Raw genomic sequence first — 18,452 nt, 5'->3', positions numbered from 1 at the left:
GAAATTTGTTAGAGAAGCAGAATCTCAGGCCCTACCCACACCTACTGAGTCAGGGAGCATTTGAACGAGCCCCCAGTGTTTCGGATGCGTATTCAAGTTTGAGAAGCACCGGTCGTATTCCACTCTTGCTACTAAACATAAAACACGTATTTTCTCATAATAGTTGGCCCTTTTTTCCAACTTTTCCTTTCCCCCTCTGGAGTAAATTTGTTGTTGACTAAGGAACTCAAGTTTGCGTCTCGGGAGTGAGTGAACACCACATCCTTGGACGATGGAGGAGCAAAGGGAGGAGGAAAGGGGGCCAGAGAAGGCTGAGAACAGAGCTCGGGTTGTTGGGAGATCTTCGCAGCCGGAGAGGCGAGGCGGCGAGAGGCCGAAAGGGCCGGACCCTCCGCAGTCCCCTCGACGGCTTCTCCAAGCCGGGACACCGGGGCAGGGCGCGGGCCGCGGCGCTCCGCCTGGACGCTTGCAAAACCTCACGGAGCGCGGCCGGGCGGGGCCTGGCAGGGGCGGGCGGGGCGGAGGGCGGAGGGACAGCGGGTGGGCGGGGCCAGCGCGGCGAGGGGCGGGGTCAGCGCCGAGGCCGCGGGGGCTGCGACGGCGCCGGGCAGCGGGAGCGGCGGCCGCGCCATGTGGCTGCTGGGGCCGCTGTGCCTGCTGCTGAGCAGCGGTGCGGGTGAGTTGGGGGGCGTCCAGCGAACTTAGTGCGGGACGCGGGGCACCGCGGCCGGGCTGCGACCGCGTCCCCTGCCCACGGTCGGGCTGCGTCTCCGGTGCGGGTGTGCACGGAGGGCGGACCCCGGCGCCGGGCTGGCCGGGACCCCGCGAGGGGCCGCGGTGGGGTGCGCGCCGTCCTATTGTGTGGGCGTGCGCGCCGGCTTCTGCCGAGCTGTGTGTGCGCGGGCGGGGCTTTGTGTGCAGCCTGGCTCTGGGGAGCCCGGCGGCTGCCCCGATTGGGCGGCGCTCGAGTGAGTGTGTGTGTGTGTGTGTGTGCTGTGCGTGGCGGGCAGGAGGAGGGCAGGGGGACAGGCGACAGCGCTTCCCAGACGCCGGGGGCTCGGTGCCGCGCCGGCCTCCCCGGGGCCTCTGCCGGGGTCTCCGGGGTGCACCCTCGGGCCTCGCTTTCCTCACCTGGGACGGGTCGTATCGCCGCTTCCTGCCACTCCTCCCTGGATTGTGGTTTGGGCGCAGAGAGATGAAGGAGGGTGGGACAGGGGCATTACGCACCTTTCCCACGGGTCCTGAGAGCAGTACATTTGTGTGTCCTCTGATCACCCCCACTCGCCCCTCAGGGGGCGCCCGGACTGGCGAGCTGCCCTGGGGGAGGACCTGGGCTTCCTCTGGCGGCCCTTTGAAGCTGGCATCACCGCAGCGAGTGCATCCTGAAGTCCTGACGAGCAGCCAGCCTTCTTTCCCTCCCAGACAGCGTGCTGTTCCCAGGAACTTTTCTGCTGATGTGGGCACGCTCAGAATTACAGCCCGAGAACCCGTCCTCCTCTGTCCCTGCCCGCCCGCCACAGCTGTCAGCTGCCCCCCCCTCCACCGCCCTTGACCCCCTGATGTTTATTTCTGGGCAGCTAATGCCTAGAAAGTGGGTGACAGGGCCCAGTGAACTTCAGTCAGCAGAAGCTTGCTTGCCTGACGTTTGTGCCATCGACATATCTAACGTATGCCTGATTTTCCAAAATGCTCCTAGCTGTTTGCTGTGGACGTGTCTTTGGTGGTATGATTGTTGGGGAAGTTGAGGCTCACTTCATTCTCAGCTCCGCCCCTCCCTCTGGACCCCCCCTCCCCCGTACCCCCCCACCAAGTGTGCTTTTTGAAAGAGAAATCTCCCTCCTTCCTTGAAGTTCCTGGTCCTAGCCATCCTCAGAATCCACTGGGATGCCCACCCCCCCACCTATGACATCATCCCCACTCCTCAGAGACTCAGTCTTGATGTGTGTGGATTTGCTGTGGCTTCCAGTGAGAGTGGAATGCTGGTGGCTGCTGCGGATTTTTAATCGGGTCTGGGTCAGAGTGCTCTGTTTCTCCTGAACTATTGGGCCACCCCAAGGAGAGAGTTCCAAGGGGGCATTGGCAGCCACCTGTTGGTGTAAATGATTCTTTGGAAGCGGAACGGGCAGATCTCCAAGGTATCTCAGACAGAAGACCTGCCTAGATTCACGCTCTCGATTTGCATGGAGTGTCCCACGATAACACCCAAGTAGGACAGTCTGGAAGCTGGCGCATGTGTGTGTCCTCAGGGAGCTGCTTGTGGCTCAGTGGAAACTATTTTTTGCACCTTCCAGTTGGCCCTGGTTGCTTTGTTGAGTCCCCCTCTCTGTAAAAATAGCTATAAAGTTAATTTTGTCCTTCTCTGGTCAGTGCTGGTTACTTAACATGCGTGTACATATAAAATAAGGCTCAAATAAATAAAATAGTTATAGTGGGGAGGGAGGTATGAGGGGTCACAGAACTGCCTAACTGTCCCAGGTGGCGATTTTCCAGCATCTGTGGTGGTTGAGCCTGTGTGGCTTTGAATCTCCTTTACAGTTGCTGGTTTAGAAACCTTTAGGCAGATTGGGTTCTGTGCATGTTTCATGCTGCATTAAGCATTTCTTTTTAGCATGGGCTCTACTTTGACCTGAAGTGTTACCAGAAACAGAACTGGTCATTTTTCCTGATGCCGGCCTGGTGCCCGGAACTCCCAGCCCATAGAGATGCCTGAGTTATTCAGTTTGGGGCTCATAGCAGGACCGGACACCCTACCTTCTATCCCATATCTTACCCCTTGATCCTCTCCTGGGAAGTTGAAACAAAAGAGTTGTATAAACCAGTACTTCAGATTTCAGTCTCCCTTTGATAGTTCGTGAAGAAGCTTGGCGTCAAAGTTGAGCCCTAGTCTGAGTTCTGGATCCTTGAAGGCCACTGACATTCCTAGAGCAATTTGGAGGCCTTTGTTATTCAGGAACCTTCTCAGACACCTTCATGTTTTTTTTCTTCTTTTGTTTTTATTGTTTGTGTTAGGAAAGTGAAGCATTGATTTTTGGCCGTTATTATTTTTTAATGTATCCTGTGAGAAAAACTCAGCCCATCTGATGTCCAGTTTTCCTTCACGTGGTGGACTTGGTGGGTTTAATTTAAGTGCTCGGATGGTGAGGCAAATCCCAGTGGTGGTCGTGCCCGGCGGGTGGTCAGTCTTCTCACTTCCGCCAGCTGAGCTGTGCTTAGACTCCCTGACTTTCTCTCTCTGTCTGTGAAAAGGCTCAATACTCTCCGTGTGTACTCCCAGGAGTGTGGGTATTGACCTTTTCTCCTGGAAAGATCTGCATAATGGTGTCAGCGGGTGGATTTTATTATTATAGTTCACTAGCTGAGTAGCTGCGTGCAGCCCAGCCCAGGTGGATGAGACTGTGTGCCCTGCAGTACAAATAAACACACCTTGTTACTTTTCATCTTCAAAGAGCTTCAAAGATGGTTCCCTACTGGGATATGAGGTCTTCTTTTCCTGAACATCCCAGTTTGGCCATTTACCTTGGGATTAGCAGGGGAGGGTCAGGGATGTGAGTAGTGAGAGCAGGAGGGGACGTTCTGGGCCTCCAAGACTGGTTCAGACACCTTTTTGCCAAAGCCACCAGGGTAACTTGAAAGTGGGCTTGTATCATCACCTTTGTAAAGCAGTTTAGAGAATTTTGGGGATTAGGAAAGTTAATAATCAAATAATCTAGTAAAGATGTGGCCTTTATAACCTTGCCTGTTTGCATTGGGGCGTGGAGGAGAGGGAACCCAGTATTTGTGGAACATCTTTGTGTGAGATACTTTGGCCGCCACTTGAAACACATGATCTTGCTGAATTTGGCCAATGATACCGTGTGGCAGGAAGTCATTTTATGGTCCGTGAGAGAGCATGCACACACACGGGGTGCCAGACTAAGGACTGAAGTCCGGATTCTAACTCAAGTTTCTCTTGGCTCCCAACCTGGGCTTTTCCCGCTGCTTCCCGGCATCCTGCACAGGCTCCCCTGCCTTTCCTCCCACATGCTTTTTGTGAATTAATGGTCAATGGGATTGTTTCTATAACCCCCCACCCCACCCCAATCTGTTCACTTTGTGGTCACAGCTCTGAACTTACTCAGCAGTAAATACATAAAATAAATCTCAATCCTCTAGGAAAAGACGGAGCTTTTCAAAAGAGCACTGGGCCTCTTGCTGTGTGCATGGTGGGGACACTTGGAGGGAAGAGGCCACAGGCCACCACCATTGGGTTTCTTGACCCGAGTTGTAGTTATGTGGGGGTTTGTTTTCATTCACTTTTATATTTCATGTTTATATTTCCCCCTTATAGGTTTATCATATTTTTCAATTAAAAAATAAAAGATAGTATATGCCATGGATGTGACCTAGAGTGATGGAACTGTTTTTAGCTATGAGATAGCACCAGGGATAAATTTGGTTTTGGTTGTGGGGTTTTCTTGCATTCTCTTTCCCTCTTTCTTTCTCTCTTTGGAATATCTTGGAAATACTTGGGCCGTCCTGATAGTACAGCTTTTTTTTTGGCCAGTGCCTCTCTACCTGACAACCCAGGAGATTTTTGAGATGGGTATTCCTCTCTCTCTCTCTCTCTCTCTCTCTCTCTCTCTGCCTTTTTTTCAGTGTAATTGTTGTAAAATGTTTTACTGTCTTGGATGCTGAGGAGTGGCCTTAAAAATGTTTGCTGGGAGAGCAGCCAGGTACTTTGAAGATGCAGCATTTGCTTGTCACGTCCCTTGCCTGATGGTTAATATTGCTTCCCAGAAGAAGTGGACTTCAGTGGCAGTGTAACTGCTCAGTCAGAGGGGTGGCAAATGTTTATTTCAGGCAGGATGGTTAGGATTTCTGGAAATGGTTGCCAGGATGGGTTAGTCTAGTGTAGGGTTTTTCTCAACCTCAGTGATACTGACATTTTCATCTGGATAGTACTTTGTTTGGGGTGTGTGTGTGTGGGGGGGGGGATGCTGTTCTGCCATTGTAGAATATTTAGCAGCTTCGCTGGTTCTAGATGCCAGTACCAGCCTCCCCATTCCGCCCCCACCCCGCCCATCCCCCAATTGTGACAACCATAAATGTCTCGAGATGTTAGCAAATGCCCCTTGAGGGAAAAGTCACCCCCTGTTAAGGAACCCAGTTTAGAACCCTTGCTCCAGCGTGAGCAGCCCCCTCTCCATGCACCTAGCACATCACTACTGTTCATCCTAAAAATGCCTTCCAGATGCAGTGACTCAGAATCACATCCTCCTCCCAAGCGGCCTTTCAGTCATCAGGTTTCTGCAGTCCCACAAGTTCAATGTGAAGATACATTCTTAGCTAGAAATGTCCTCAGCACTGACCCTTTCCCTCTTGCTTCCCCTTGTGTCATAGTGAGAACTTCTGGCGTTTTAGACTGTAGATTTATTTGAGTTCTGTTAAAGGGAGAGGCTTGCTGAGGAAGCAGGTAAGAGGGAGGTGGTAGCTGACACCAAAAGCCACCTGGTTCCCTGAATGTTAAACTTGGGAAGTTCATTGGCCCCGGGAGGTAAGGGAGAAGCTGCCTGAACATTTGTCTTAGGAGTCCTGTGTTGAAATCTTAACCCTGGAAGGCCCCCTTCCTCCACTCTACAGAGCAGTTATTGTTCCTTTCAGCTCCCCTTTCCCTCCCCAGAATTCCGGTTTTCCTTCCCATCAAAGGGCTTTACAACTTGAGTCAGTTCTGCAGGTGGTGGGGAATACCATCTCTCTACCAAAGGTAAGTTGGTGTCTGAGAAATTTTCATGTTAAACTTTTTTCCTCTGGTCTTCTAAGAGTTATGCTCTGTGTTGCTTTATAAACTTGGATTCTCTAAGCTATTTTGCCTTTCAGCTGTTGTCTTTTGTTCGGTGCCCAGCCTTCCTTGAGTTTTTTCACTTCTCTCCGCAGACTAACAGTGTACATTGTCTGCTGCTGTCTTCTTTTGTGCGTGAATTTGCAGGAAGAAAGGTGGCACCAAGAAGAGGGATGGTGGGCTTGTGTGGGAGAAGTGCCCGATTTCTTAGATCACCCGGCATATGTGCCTCAGATTGCACCGTTTTCACAGAACCATCTTCAGTGAGGAGCTCTGGCTTCCCAAGTATGCGAATGTGACTTTCCGTTTTGTCTTTGGGTACCTACACGTTCTTCTCAGAGCTTTATTCTGCTGTGCATGACATGGCTCTGGTTCCAGGTCTGCCGCACCCAGGCACTGGGCTGTGTGCTAAGGGTGCAAAGCTGCGTAAAACTGGTCCTTTGCTCTTGAATGACCACATGATCCCTTGATGGAGATGGGGTTGTTTACCTTCTTTCATTATCTGGGCAGGGTGGAGGCAGCCCCCTCACCCCCTGCAAGTGCTGTCTCGGAGGCATTCCTAAATGTGAGACTCAATGACCTTGATGGAATCACAGGCTTGGGCAAACATGGATACCCCGTCTTTGGGGATATTTGATGGATGGGTCATTCTTGAACAGGTTTCAGAGGTGATGACATACGTCCTAGCTTACTTCTTCAGCTTTCCAGGTAGAATGTGGGGGTATGTATATTGGTGCTCTAAGACTCTTGTAGCTACGCCTTGTAGGCTTCTGAGATTTGAACAAGACGTTTCTCCTGTGGCTTGTGTGGAACGCCCTTCTTTATCTTACAGTCTGTGTCTATCTATCTTTCCTCTTTTAGTCCTGAATCCTACTAGATTGTAAACTCCTTGAGCGCGGGGATCATATGTTAAATGTATATGTCATATTTCTTATGTTTTTTTGTAGTGTCTAGGAGTGCAGAAATGGCTACCACTCATTGACGGTTTGCTCTGTCTGGCAGGGTGCCAACACTGTACATGTATTATTTGGTTGTAATCTTGAAGTAAAAACACTACAAAAGTAATACATTGAATACATGCTCATTATAACAATTTCAAACAAAATAGAAGTAATGACAGATAAACATTAAAACCTTCCTTCACCTTCCATTAAAGGGAAGATTTTAATGTTTATCTGTCATTGCCTCTATTTCTCTTCCCTTTTCTAAATTACTGTTAACTGTCTAGTATATATCAGTGTAGCCCTAATACAGATTATACACATACACATGCACGCACACACAGTTTAATGAGCTCAGACCTGTTTATATGTGTACTTTCTTGACTTGAGTTTTGTAGTTAAATACAGCATTTCATCAATTCTGCTCTGAGCCTCATGAATTGGTCATATGTGCCTCCCCTTTTGGTGTAGACAGTTGGGCGATTCCGAAGCTTTTGGCATATCTCACAGTCCTTCATGTGGCGTTGCTCAGTTCATGAATGGCAGCTTCTCACCTCTGTTTCAGAAGCAAAATGCCATGTAGTTTCAGCTCTCTGTGAGTGTCTTCCTCCCTCTAGTCCTTTGAAGTGCTTGGCTCTTGCTTTGCAGGAAAATACAGAATTGCATTCATTCTTCCAGTGACAGATATTTGCTTCACCATTTACCAGATTTATGCTTTTTCCTTGCCTTCTTGTGTACACAATAATTTTTCATTTCAATGCCAAATTTTAGTGTCATGTGTTAGAAGACATTCTACATAGCAGGTCAATCTAACCTCTGCAATGCCAGCAATGCCCAGAACTTGATGGAAGTGATGACACATGAATGGCTGTGACCGAGTTCACCCAGCCACTGTCCATGACCCACAAATCGTGGCTTCTGCCTGCCCTGTGTTGTCATAAAACGCTGTTGGCTCTTGGGCCATCAGAGATGTTACAATAGCAAAGGTACCGTGTTTCCCGGAAAATAAGACCGGGTCTTATATTAAGGTTTGTTCTGCAAGACGCATTAGGGCTTATGTTCAGGGGATGTCATCCTGAAAAATCATGCTCGGGCTTATTTTACGGTTAGGTCTTATTTCCGGGGAAGTACAGTATGTGTCTTCTTGGCCATCTTTCTTTGAGTTCTTATATATCTACCCATTCTTTTCAAAACATCTTCTGGTATATGTACATGCTCTAATTTATTTAATGCTTCCTCTGCTGACAAATTTTATTTCATTTTCATAGCAGTTTATTCAGGTAGGTAATATGTTCTGAAATGTTATAGATGAGGCAACTACAAGATTAAGTGATTTCTTTTAAGCCCTCAGCCAATAAGGTGGTTTCAGAATTGGCATGTAGGACTGCACAACTGAAACCTGGCTCCTAACCACTGCCTCTACCGCTTCGGCATAGAATGTCTGCTGGAAGGAGGAAGTACACTTCCTCGCTGGTGTGCGAGAATTCCATCCATCGGTAGTCATGTCAGTATTGACTTCACATGTATCCTGTTGGATGGAATGGTCTGTCAGAGAGCCATTGGAGTGGGGGCATCCTGAATTGATTTTATTCAAGTGGCCTGTCTTTGGTGATTAAAACACACAATCTGCCATATCTCCCTGTGAAGAACTCGTCATTATAGGCATTTAAATTGGCCTTTGCAGAGGCTTGATTTATTAAAAGAAATAATAACGACAGTTAACAAATTATTTCAGCACCTTGAGACTTGCCTTTGAGGATACTAATGATAGAAAATTTGTCTTCCCCTTTGATGGAAATATTTTGTTGGAATACCAACCAAAAGCAATTTTTTTTTTTTTTTTTTGGTCAGTACTTGCCTCAAATAGTGCTGGGTGCCAATTAGAAGGATCCACTGTTTAAATAGTCTAGGAATAAGTTTTCAAGATGAAAATAATAGTGCTGATTATACTGCTTCATCAAAAAGAAAGACGGAAGGTTTTTCTTACTTTCCGATCCTGAGCTTAAGCTTGTGTGGTTCCCATGTGAGAGAACTTTTTCTGCACTGATTGTGGAAGGTGAAATGTGAATGTCCTGCTCTTGAAAGAAGCTGGAAATAACTTGTCCAGTCTTGTTAACTGGAACCAAGGGGCTGTTGTGGGCAGTAAGTCGAGCCTCGTGAGAAAGTAATGCTACAGGTCTGTAAAGTGTTAAAAACACAGGTAGACCAGAGTGAGCCTCAGGATTCCAAACGCTCTCTCTCGGGTTCTCCCCCCAAAACGGGTCTCTCCTTTTAATGAGTCATTGTGATACGAGAAGACTAAATTGGGTGAATACGCTGGTGCCCATATCCAACTGTAATTTTTGACAGACAAATAGCGCAGTGTGAAGCCAAGGGTTGTCTCTGGCCTGGAACGGAGGCTACAGAGAGGGAGGGCAACAATGTAGCTTACCCTGGAACAGGCTCCAGCAACTGGAGGAATGTGGAATTTATGAATAACTTGATTTAGAAGACTTGCAAACCCAAGGTGCCAGTGTTCCACCTGGGACATTTGTGTGTCTGTTGGCAAAGAGCAATGAAAGCATAAAGAGTGTTTAATTTTACTGCATTAAAAAATCCCTTTTCGTTATTATAAGGCCCAGTGAGGTTAGCTCTGGGGCTATCAGCAGTGTGTTGTCTTTGATGGCATTGCTGGAACATTTTCCTTCAGCTTTAGCCTTGAATCAGAGCAGTGTTCTCAGGAGTCATGAAACTAATTGGACATGGCTGAAAAATGAGCCCTAGTCACACTTGTTGCTCCACAGTCAGTTTTTTAAAAAAGGCTCTTCATTGGTTTGGAAAGTTCTAAATTTAACTTGTTTTTTTATTATAAAAATAAAATGGGGGAGTTTGGGGATGATAGAATGTTGATTAGCAGTGTGGGATGTTTCACCAGAAAAAAAAATAGAATTCATCAGAAAATATTTGAAGCCATAAAAAATTGACAATGCTAAGAGAAGCCAGGACAGAACTGAACAAGGGGTTTCCAAAACAGACTTTATAAAAACATAGACCTACATTAAAGAGTATAGTAGTAGCAACGGAGCCCAGCTGGCAGGGACCTGGAGAAGCTAGACTGAAAGAGTTACAGCTAACTACAGTAAAAGAGATAAAAGTTGGAAAGAATGACTGGCATCAGGAGTATTCTGTATCGATGAAAGATAGAACTCACCTTGTAAATGTTACAGAGAAACTATAAATATTAGCAGAACCTATGGAGGCCAGCAGTGATCCAGAAGGGTGAAGATTTAACATGCCCAATGTTCATTGATGTTGCCCAGGTAGATGGCAGTGACCCTACAAGAAAAACTAACAGATGTGAAAAATATAATAAGGATGTTCAGTGTTTGAATAATAAACATACCAGAGGAATTGGAGATGCTTGGGTATTGGAGTATGTATCCATGGAAAAGAACACTGTCCAGCATCGAGGGGGACAATATCAGGATCGTTTGAAAGTACCCATAAAATGTGATTCAGCAGCAATCCTGAACAGAGAAAAGAACTCTTCCTTTCTTGTGTGGTTAAAGTTCCATGAAGCAGGATGGAGTCTGTCATGTCCTTTGATGTCTACCTTGTTTGCTGTTATATTCCAGCACCTGAATCAGTGCTTGGCATGGTGTCAATCACACAATAGGATTTCCTGTAAGTAATCTAGAAGGAATGGAGCTGATCACTAAAGATATGTGACTGTGACTTTGAAGAAGAGAAGGAATTGAGGGAAGAATGAAATTTACCTGGCAAAGCCACCTTTGCCCTTTGGTGACACATTGCTTCTCTAGATTTTAGAAGAGTCTCATTCCCCTCCAAAGACCTGCAAAGATCTTTACCAGAGATATCTTTGGCTTAAAAAAGGCAAAGAGAGAGAGGCCTTTGAGAGGGAAATGGATTGTAGCAATTTTAAAATTAGATAATAAGTTAGTGCATGGTGAGACTAGCATGCAGCATGTCAAAGGAGTTCTGACTGGTTAGTGGAAACTGCTATCCATCTTAATTCCATTTGAAGGGAGTTTACGTACTTTACTTAATGAGTAGAAGTTACCAAGAGGAAAAAAGGGAAAGCAGACCTGTTTTATGAAGTATCAGTGTGAAAAACATTAAATAGTAGGAAACTTAAGGTTATCTTCTGGTCTCATTTAGAAAGGAAGTGAAAATTGCCTACTGAAGCCACACAAATGATTCAAAAAAGGAAGTGCATTAATAAATATAATCTTAGAGGGAAGGTGGTGGAAGCACATCATTTATAAGACTAAAGGTAAAACAAAATGTCACTAAGTCTTATTGAAAAATAAAAAAAGCACCCATTCATTATAGGAGACACAGTGAAAACCAAAAGATACAAGTAAAATGAAAGTTAGGGAAATAAAATCCATTATGGAAGGGCTACTTTTAAGGTACCGGATAAGTAATTTTCATTGTATTAAGGTAGATAAACAGGATTACTGCAAATGGCAAGAGGTTCATCAAACAATGAATATCTGATAATGCCACATTTAAAAAAACCACAAAGAATTAGGCACATAATTAAAGGAGGTCAAAGGTTCTTTGGGTATAAAATTAGCTAGTGCTTGCCAAATTTTGGAAGGTTGAAGTATTTGCAGAACACATAATTTTAGTGTTTCACAGAAAAGGTCTGTGGGAATAGGGCACTGCCAGATCTAACATGTGCTGGTGGTTTGGTGACAAGTGTCTGCAGTTGGGAGTGGTAGGGGAGAATGACTGGCTCTTGGGACATCCCCAGGGGCCAGTCCTCCACACACCTGCTCCCTGGGTTTGTGGAAATGTTTGCTAATGGAAGCTTTGAGGATAAAACCCTCCCTGCTAATGAGATGAGAAGGTTGATTAAGCTTCAAGTTGGATTTAGGGAGTCTTGACACCAGTGAATGCCCAGGGGAAGTGTCTTTGGGCGGGAATTAGCAGGAGCAGTGTAGGGCCTGTTTTATGGATAGGAAAGAAGGCTTTGCAAACGTCATTGAGAAGAAAAGTATAGTTTTGCTTTTATGTAGTAGTAAACGTTGATACTACTAAAATCCTTAGAAAATGGTTTCCAGGTTGGGTGGTGCATTTTCTCCTTGAGGATTATTGTATGGAGATTATTGTGCAGAGCTTTGCTTCTCAAAGTGTGGTCCCTGGGCTGCCAGCATCAGCCTCCCCTGAACCAGAAGCTGCATTTTAACAAGGTCCTCAGGTGGTTTGTGCACATATGACGGTTTGAGAAGCCCTGATGTGCTGCCTGAGAATACAGGCTTTCCAGTGGGTCTGCTGGGGGCGAGGGGGGAGAAGGGTGTTCAGATCTCGCCCAGCGCCTTCACCTGGGCCAAGGTTCTTCAACGGTTTTCAGCCCCTTGTGTCTTCAGCTGTAAATAGGGATACCAATGGTCCTTACTGTTGTGGAAATATTTTACATGAGACAGCGTGTAAGCCACTCAGCCTTTATAATTGCCCACTCAATGTTCGTTATTTTAATAATCATTCGTGTTTATGATAAAAATTTGGGCAGATATTTAGAAAAGCCTAAGTTACAGTCCTACAACCTATTCATACGTTAGTTTTTGTTTTTTTTGGTTTTATATATTACAGTTTTGATCATACTGGGAATATAGTTTCATACCCTGCTCTTCTCCCTTGTGAATAGAGCATAAGCACGTTTTCTCTGTTACGCTAATCTGGGAGAACAAATGGTATCACGTCATGGAGTGGCTGGCTGTGTGTTCTGTGCTGTTGGCGCTGTCTAACACAACCAAGTCCGTGGCATGCACTCTCCCAGCTTGCTTTCTGTCTGTGCATGGAGGATGCTAGTCCCCTCCCCATCTGATTCTGCCTGGTAGGTGTGAGGACTAATGAGAATCATATCTGTGAAACCAGCTAAGAGCAGGCAAATGCCGTTCACCTCTTCCTTATTGTAAGTGGGTGGTCTTGATACAGAGGAAAAGTGTAGAAACGTAAATTACCCATTGACTCCACAATTCCTCTTTGAGGACTTTATTCTAATTAAGTAGTTTGGGATGTGTACAAACATTCAGCCACGAGGACGTGTGTGACAGCTACCAAAATGCTCACTAGCAAGGGTGACTTTTTTATCAGTATGCGAAAATACTACGTAGACAGTAAGAGGGATGTGATAGACCTGTGCTCTCCAATAAGATATCCTCCAGCCACACGTGGTTCCTTAAATTGGTTAAGAGCAAATGAAATAAAAAATTCAGTTCTTCATTTATACCAGCCATATTTCAAGTGCTCAGTAGCCCCATGTGGGTTGTAGTTACTTTATTGCACATTTCAGATGTATAACATTTCCATCATCTCAGAAAGTTCTTTTGGATAGAACTGCTCTTGAGTAATTCTTACATGGAACGAAAATTCTCATGAAACAGAATGATTCAAATTTATAGCATGTGTGAGTGTGTGAGTGTGTGTGTGTGTGTGTGTGTGTGTGAGAGACAGAGAGAGAGAGAGAGAGAGAGAGAGAGAGAGATTGGGAGATTGAGAGAGATTGCCCCTTGTGCTTGGGGCACAACATGGCATTTCTTCATTTCCTAAATTTGGTCAAATGTAGCCCTGATGGCCCCTGCTCACCAAAAGCTCGAGATGCGGTGTAAGTCAATGGTTGAGTGGCGTACAGGCTCTCAGGACTCCTGCTGCCTGACTGCGCTGGTGTTACTTTTCTTTTTGTTCTATAGCCTGTGGCCTGGCATTGGATCTTCTTCTCTGCCAACCACTTTAATCCACCCCATCCCATAAATCCCCTCCCTCCCATTTTACATCACTTATTTATGATGGTTGGGGGGGATAGTGTTACCTGTGTGGGGAAAAGGCCGAAACCACACCACATTAGAAAACAGTAACAACAGTGCAACTTCGATTTATTTGGACGTGTGTGCTCTGCTTTAGTCTAGTTTGCAGATGCTTAATGGATAGTATGTAAGAGGGCTCTGCAGTGGTGAGACCCTCCATCCCAGGCCCCACCCATCAGTATCAGGCCTGGGGGGGGGGCACTAGGCCTCCATGGGAACATCCATCCTCCCTTCGCCTTGCCAGTGGGGTCACGTGACACAAAAAAACCAGTGCCCCGACTTCCTTGGAAGACGGTGTTGGTGCCCACGCAACCACTGTTTCTTGTGGGAGTTTTAGGGCATGATTCTGGCCAGCTTGACTGAGAAGGGTGGTGTCTCCCAGCTGCTCATGCCTTTCCCCACAGCTAAATGCAGCCTTTATGTATGTAGTGTGTGCTCTTGTTTACTGTCTGATCTTACTGTTGATTTAGGCTATGCCTATGTTTGCACAGTTTCTCAAAGAAAGCTTCCTATTCACCCTTCAGCACCCTGCTGGTGGTGAATCTCCTTGTCCAAAACGCTGGCCTCCCAGATGTAACCCCCTAACCAGAAAATTAATCTCACGTCTTCTTGTTTTGATTTGACGTATGTACAGAGGGTGCCAAAAGAAAAAGTGTACACATTTTAAGAAAGGAAAACTGTATTAAAATTGTAATACTCAGTATATACCGATAACAAAAGATGAATACAAGTCACGTTTGACTTCTGCAATTACAAGAGGTGCTCAAAGTGGTCACCATCAGCGTGCAGACACTTCTGATTATGGCAAACTACTTCTTGAGCAACGTTGACCAAAGTGTCCACTTGTCTACATTGTTTTGGCACCCCCAGTATATATTGTAAGATAATTACCACGGTAAGTTTAGTTAACATCTATCACCTGACATAGTTGCACATTTTTTTTCTTGTGATGGAACTTTTGAGATCTCCTCTCTGAGCAACTTTCACTAGACACTAGGCTGTGCATTACATCCGAAGACCTGTTTATTTTTTAACTGGAAGTTTGTATCTTCTGGCCACTCTCCCCCATTTCTCCACCTGTCCCCTATTTCATCCCCCAAACCTGGCAACCACCAGTCTGTTCCGTTTCTGTGAGTTCGGGCTTTGCAGAATCCACATATAAGTGAGGTCATCCAGTATTTGTCTTTCTCTGTCTGACTTATTTCGCTTCGCAGAATGCCTTCAAGGATCATCCATGTTGTCCCAAATGGCTGGATTTCCTTCTTTTTTATGGCTGAATCATTCCAAAAACTCACTTCTTTTTTTTTTTTTTTTTTGAAATTTGGGGAAGGGGAAAAGGAATTTATTGCGGAACTGTGTGTACTTCTAATACTTTTTCCAAGTCAAGTTGTTGTCTTTTCAGTCTTAGTTGTGGAGGGCGCAGCTCACCTACAGGTCCAGTTGCCGTTGTTAGTTGCAGGGGGCGCAGCCCATCATCCCTTGCGGGACTCGAGGAGTCAAACCTTGTGTTTGAGAGCCCGCTGGCCCATGTGGGAATCGATCCGGTCAGTAGCTCCAAACGCGTGAGCCACCGGGTTGGCCCCAAAATCTCACTTCTTAAAGGCCGTTTTTACCTTGAATTTGTTCACGTTGGACTTAATACATAGTATTCCAATTTATTTATGCACGTTCCCTATACTTGAGTGGTTATTAAACCTAGATGATTGTACGAGTAATCTGGGCGCTTAAAATAGATACTTTTTTAACTATTTTAATTTCTGGAATTTTTCAAATATCATAAAAGAACCAAGAATAGTGTAACAAGTACGAGCGTATCTATCACACAGATCTATCATATTTTTAACATTTACCATTTTACTTCAGATAGTTTTTTAAAGAAAAATATATTACAGATACTATCAAAGATTCTCATCTAATTTCTTTCTCTTCTTCCCAGAGGTCGCTCTTATCCTCAAATTGGCATCTATCCTTTCCGCCCGTGTTTTCATCTTTTACCACATTTATGTGCATTTATATCCAATGCATAGTATTTTAAAGTGTACATAAATACTATCATACTGTGTATACTTTTGAAAATTACTTTTTTTATTTATTCTTATAATTTTGAGTTTCTTCCACATTGCCACATAGTTGTATTTTTTTTTTAACTGCTGTAGGGTATCTGTTGTATAAATACACTGTAGTTTGTTCATTCATCTCTTAACAAGCAAGACATTTAGGTTGGTACCGTGACAAGACACACTACAGTGAAAATCCTTGTGCATGAGAGCAGAACTTTATCATATTCTTGAAGTAGAATTTCTGGATCAAAGGATTTGCACATTTCAGTCTGACTAGATTTTGCCAACTTACCCTCTGAAATGGTCCTACCCATTTATGGTCCCATTAGTGGTTTATGAGAGCGCCTGTTTCCCCACATTTCTTCTGCTATTTGGAATTAAGAGCTCTTCATTAGTTTCCCAAAGGGCACAAAGTGGTGACTTGCTGTGGTTCTAATGCCCCTTCACCCTGATTATTGGGGAAGGGAGTGTGGTAGGCTATGGCTAGGCTGTCCCCATCCTTACCCCCCCACCCCCCCAATTCTAGACCCTGCAGTAGAACAGAGACGGAGAACCCTGATGACATTTGGCACAGAAGCAGGCCAGAGGGGGGCGTGCCAGCATTGTGGGTGTGGCAAGGATTTCCAGGTCTGGAACTCTGGGCCTTTGCGCTGGGTGTTGAGATCTAATTCTGCTGGCGAGTACAATGTTTGCTTTTTATCCTCAGCATCCAGAGGCAGTTCTGTGCTCCTCTGTCCCCGTGGTGTTTTACTCTGCGGGCTGCTGAGACCACTGAACTAAGAGTGTCCGCTGTGAGAAAATGAGCCACTTTCTGGACCCCACTTCTGATGGAGGTGTGGGGGAGTGATGGCTCAGAAGGCGGGCTCTAGAATCAAATGGCCTGGGTTCAGATCCTGACTTTATGACCTTAGGCCAGTTGGAGAGCCCCTCTGTGCTGCAGTGAGCTTTTTACCTATAAAAGGGAGATGAGGATAATGCCAGTCGTATGCATTCTTGGGGGAAGTGGACGAGATCACGCATGAAGGTACCTAGTCCAGTGCCTGGCAGTAGGGTCAACACTCAGCGCGGGCTGAGCAATCCGGGCTCTGAGACTGGGTCGGAGGGCCGGGGGGCGTCATTTATGTCAGAATCCCCTGTGCCCAGCCCAGTGCTGGCACTGAAGTGGGTGCTCAGCGAACGTTCGTTGAAAGAATATATGAGTTTCTATTTAAGTATGTGCCTCCGTTGCAGGCCACGTTAAGGCTTTGGAGTTTTATTCTAAGAGCAATGAGAATATTTTTAACCAGGGACTACTGTGATCCCATTTGTAGCCTTAAAACAGAGAGGAGGAACTATTGGTCCATCTGACATTTTCAGTCCTGAAATGGTCACCAACGGTGAACTTGACATCAGGTTCCTCACTTTTCAAAATTTATTCTTCCCATTTCCCTTTTCCCTAAGATGTTTTCCGCCTCTATTCTTGGTCTTTCTGAAAACATTCAAATAGCTTTTTATCCCCTTTGGTGGCTCTGAAATACTCAAGTATTGGGAGTTTGCCCTTGAGTTCATCTGGAAGTTCTAGAGGATAGGCTCTTTCATGACCTAGGACACATGATGGGTCAGGGCTCAGTTAGCATTTGGAAGCAGAGTCCCGAGAATTCTGATATAGTATACTTCTGCTGTCAGGGCAGGTGGCTCACGTCAGCCTACTTTGCCTCTACAGAATACTTTTGTCCCTCTTAACTCTTGCATTGATGAGGGTACATACCTTGTGGGGCCGTCCTGTGGACTAAGTGACTGGTAATGATTTTCCGTAGTTGGTTCCGCTCTGACTTCAAGGGAATGAACAGCTTGCTTCTGGGAGGTTCAAAGTTTCCTGGGTCCTCTGGAGCACCTCCTTTGAAATGAGATGCTAGGGTGAATAAAAGAGCCCCAAAGATTTTGAAATGGAAATGCCCTTTCTCTAAGGACCTTGAGAGGAAGACACACTGACTGTCCCCTTTTCTGTTTAAATCATTGTCATTTATGTGAGTGATGGAGAATGAGAGCAGAATGGAAAGATCTTGAAATCTCTCTGGACCTGAGTTATTTGCACACATGGGGCCCCCTGAAAAGGCCATGTGGTCGGTTTAGAAATGAAGGCAGATGGAGAGCGAAGCAGAGGGAAAAGATGGGCTTTGTACAGTCAACATCAGTGCCCCTGGGAAGGGTCCCTTGAGAAAAGGCAGGGAAATGATGTGGGAAAGAGTCCACCAAAAGGAAGCAGCATCAAAACGAAAGAGAAGTCAGAAGTACCTAGTTGTAACTGTGAGGGGAAGAGCAAAGTACAGTCATGCACTGATGGTCAGTCCGAGCTGACACGGGAGGAAGTGCTGGGCCCCAAGGACAATGGATTTAAATCCCATAGCTTTTGAATTCTCATTACTGTGCACTTGCATTGCCTGAGATCTGGGATGAACGTATTTGTGGGTGTGCGTGTGTGTGCACGCGTGCCTATGTGTGTGTACATACACACAGCCCTGTGTATGTATGTGTACGTGTACACATATCAACCTTGCTAGCCTGGATCCTAGGAAGGAAGTCAACATTGGACGTAGGAGGGCTTCATGCCATATCTGTTAAACATCTTTTTTTAAGTGGTATGTCGGGAATTATGTCACTGGCTCTTTAGCACAATTATTTGTTGTTCACTTACTTGTAACTTGTAACTATGGCAGGTACTGTGGGATGTACAGAGTTTCCCCTTGACCTTAAGTAATTAATCGTTTACCAGGAGAGGGAGGATGTGCAGATCGGTTTGAGTAAGGCATTGCCAGTAACGTGGGAAGTGACAGAGTCACAA

At 45.7% G+C, this 18,452-nt stretch overlaps 1 protein-coding gene across 2 annotated transcripts in view; it reads left to right on the top strand.

Moving 5' to 3' along the window:
* Window positions 1-563: 563 nt before the first annotated feature.
* Window positions 564-18,452, top strand: part of LDLRAD3 (low density lipoprotein receptor class A domain containing 3) — a 222,268-nt gene continuing 204,379 nt past the window's right edge. Inside the window, exon 1 of one of the 2 annotated variants that reach the window (XM_081062969.1) lies at window positions 564-676. In XM_081062969.1, the coding sequence (XP_080919095.1) occupies window positions 631-676 (46 nt within the window). In that variant the 5' untranslated portion in view covers window positions 564-630. The remainder of the gene's footprint in view (window positions 677-18,452) is intronic. The other variant, XM_081062970.1, reaches the window with a different exon arrangement.

The sequence above is a fragment of the Rhinolophus hipposideros genome (genome assembly GCF_964194185.1).
Source record: "Rhinolophus hipposideros genome assembly, chromosome: 10".
Taxonomy (NCBI): Eukaryota; Metazoa; Chordata; class Mammalia; order Chiroptera; family Rhinolophidae; genus Rhinolophus; species Rhinolophus hipposideros.
The sequence above is the reverse complement of the archived record's forward strand: the minus strand, read 5'-3'. Positions and strand labels throughout refer to the sequence as shown.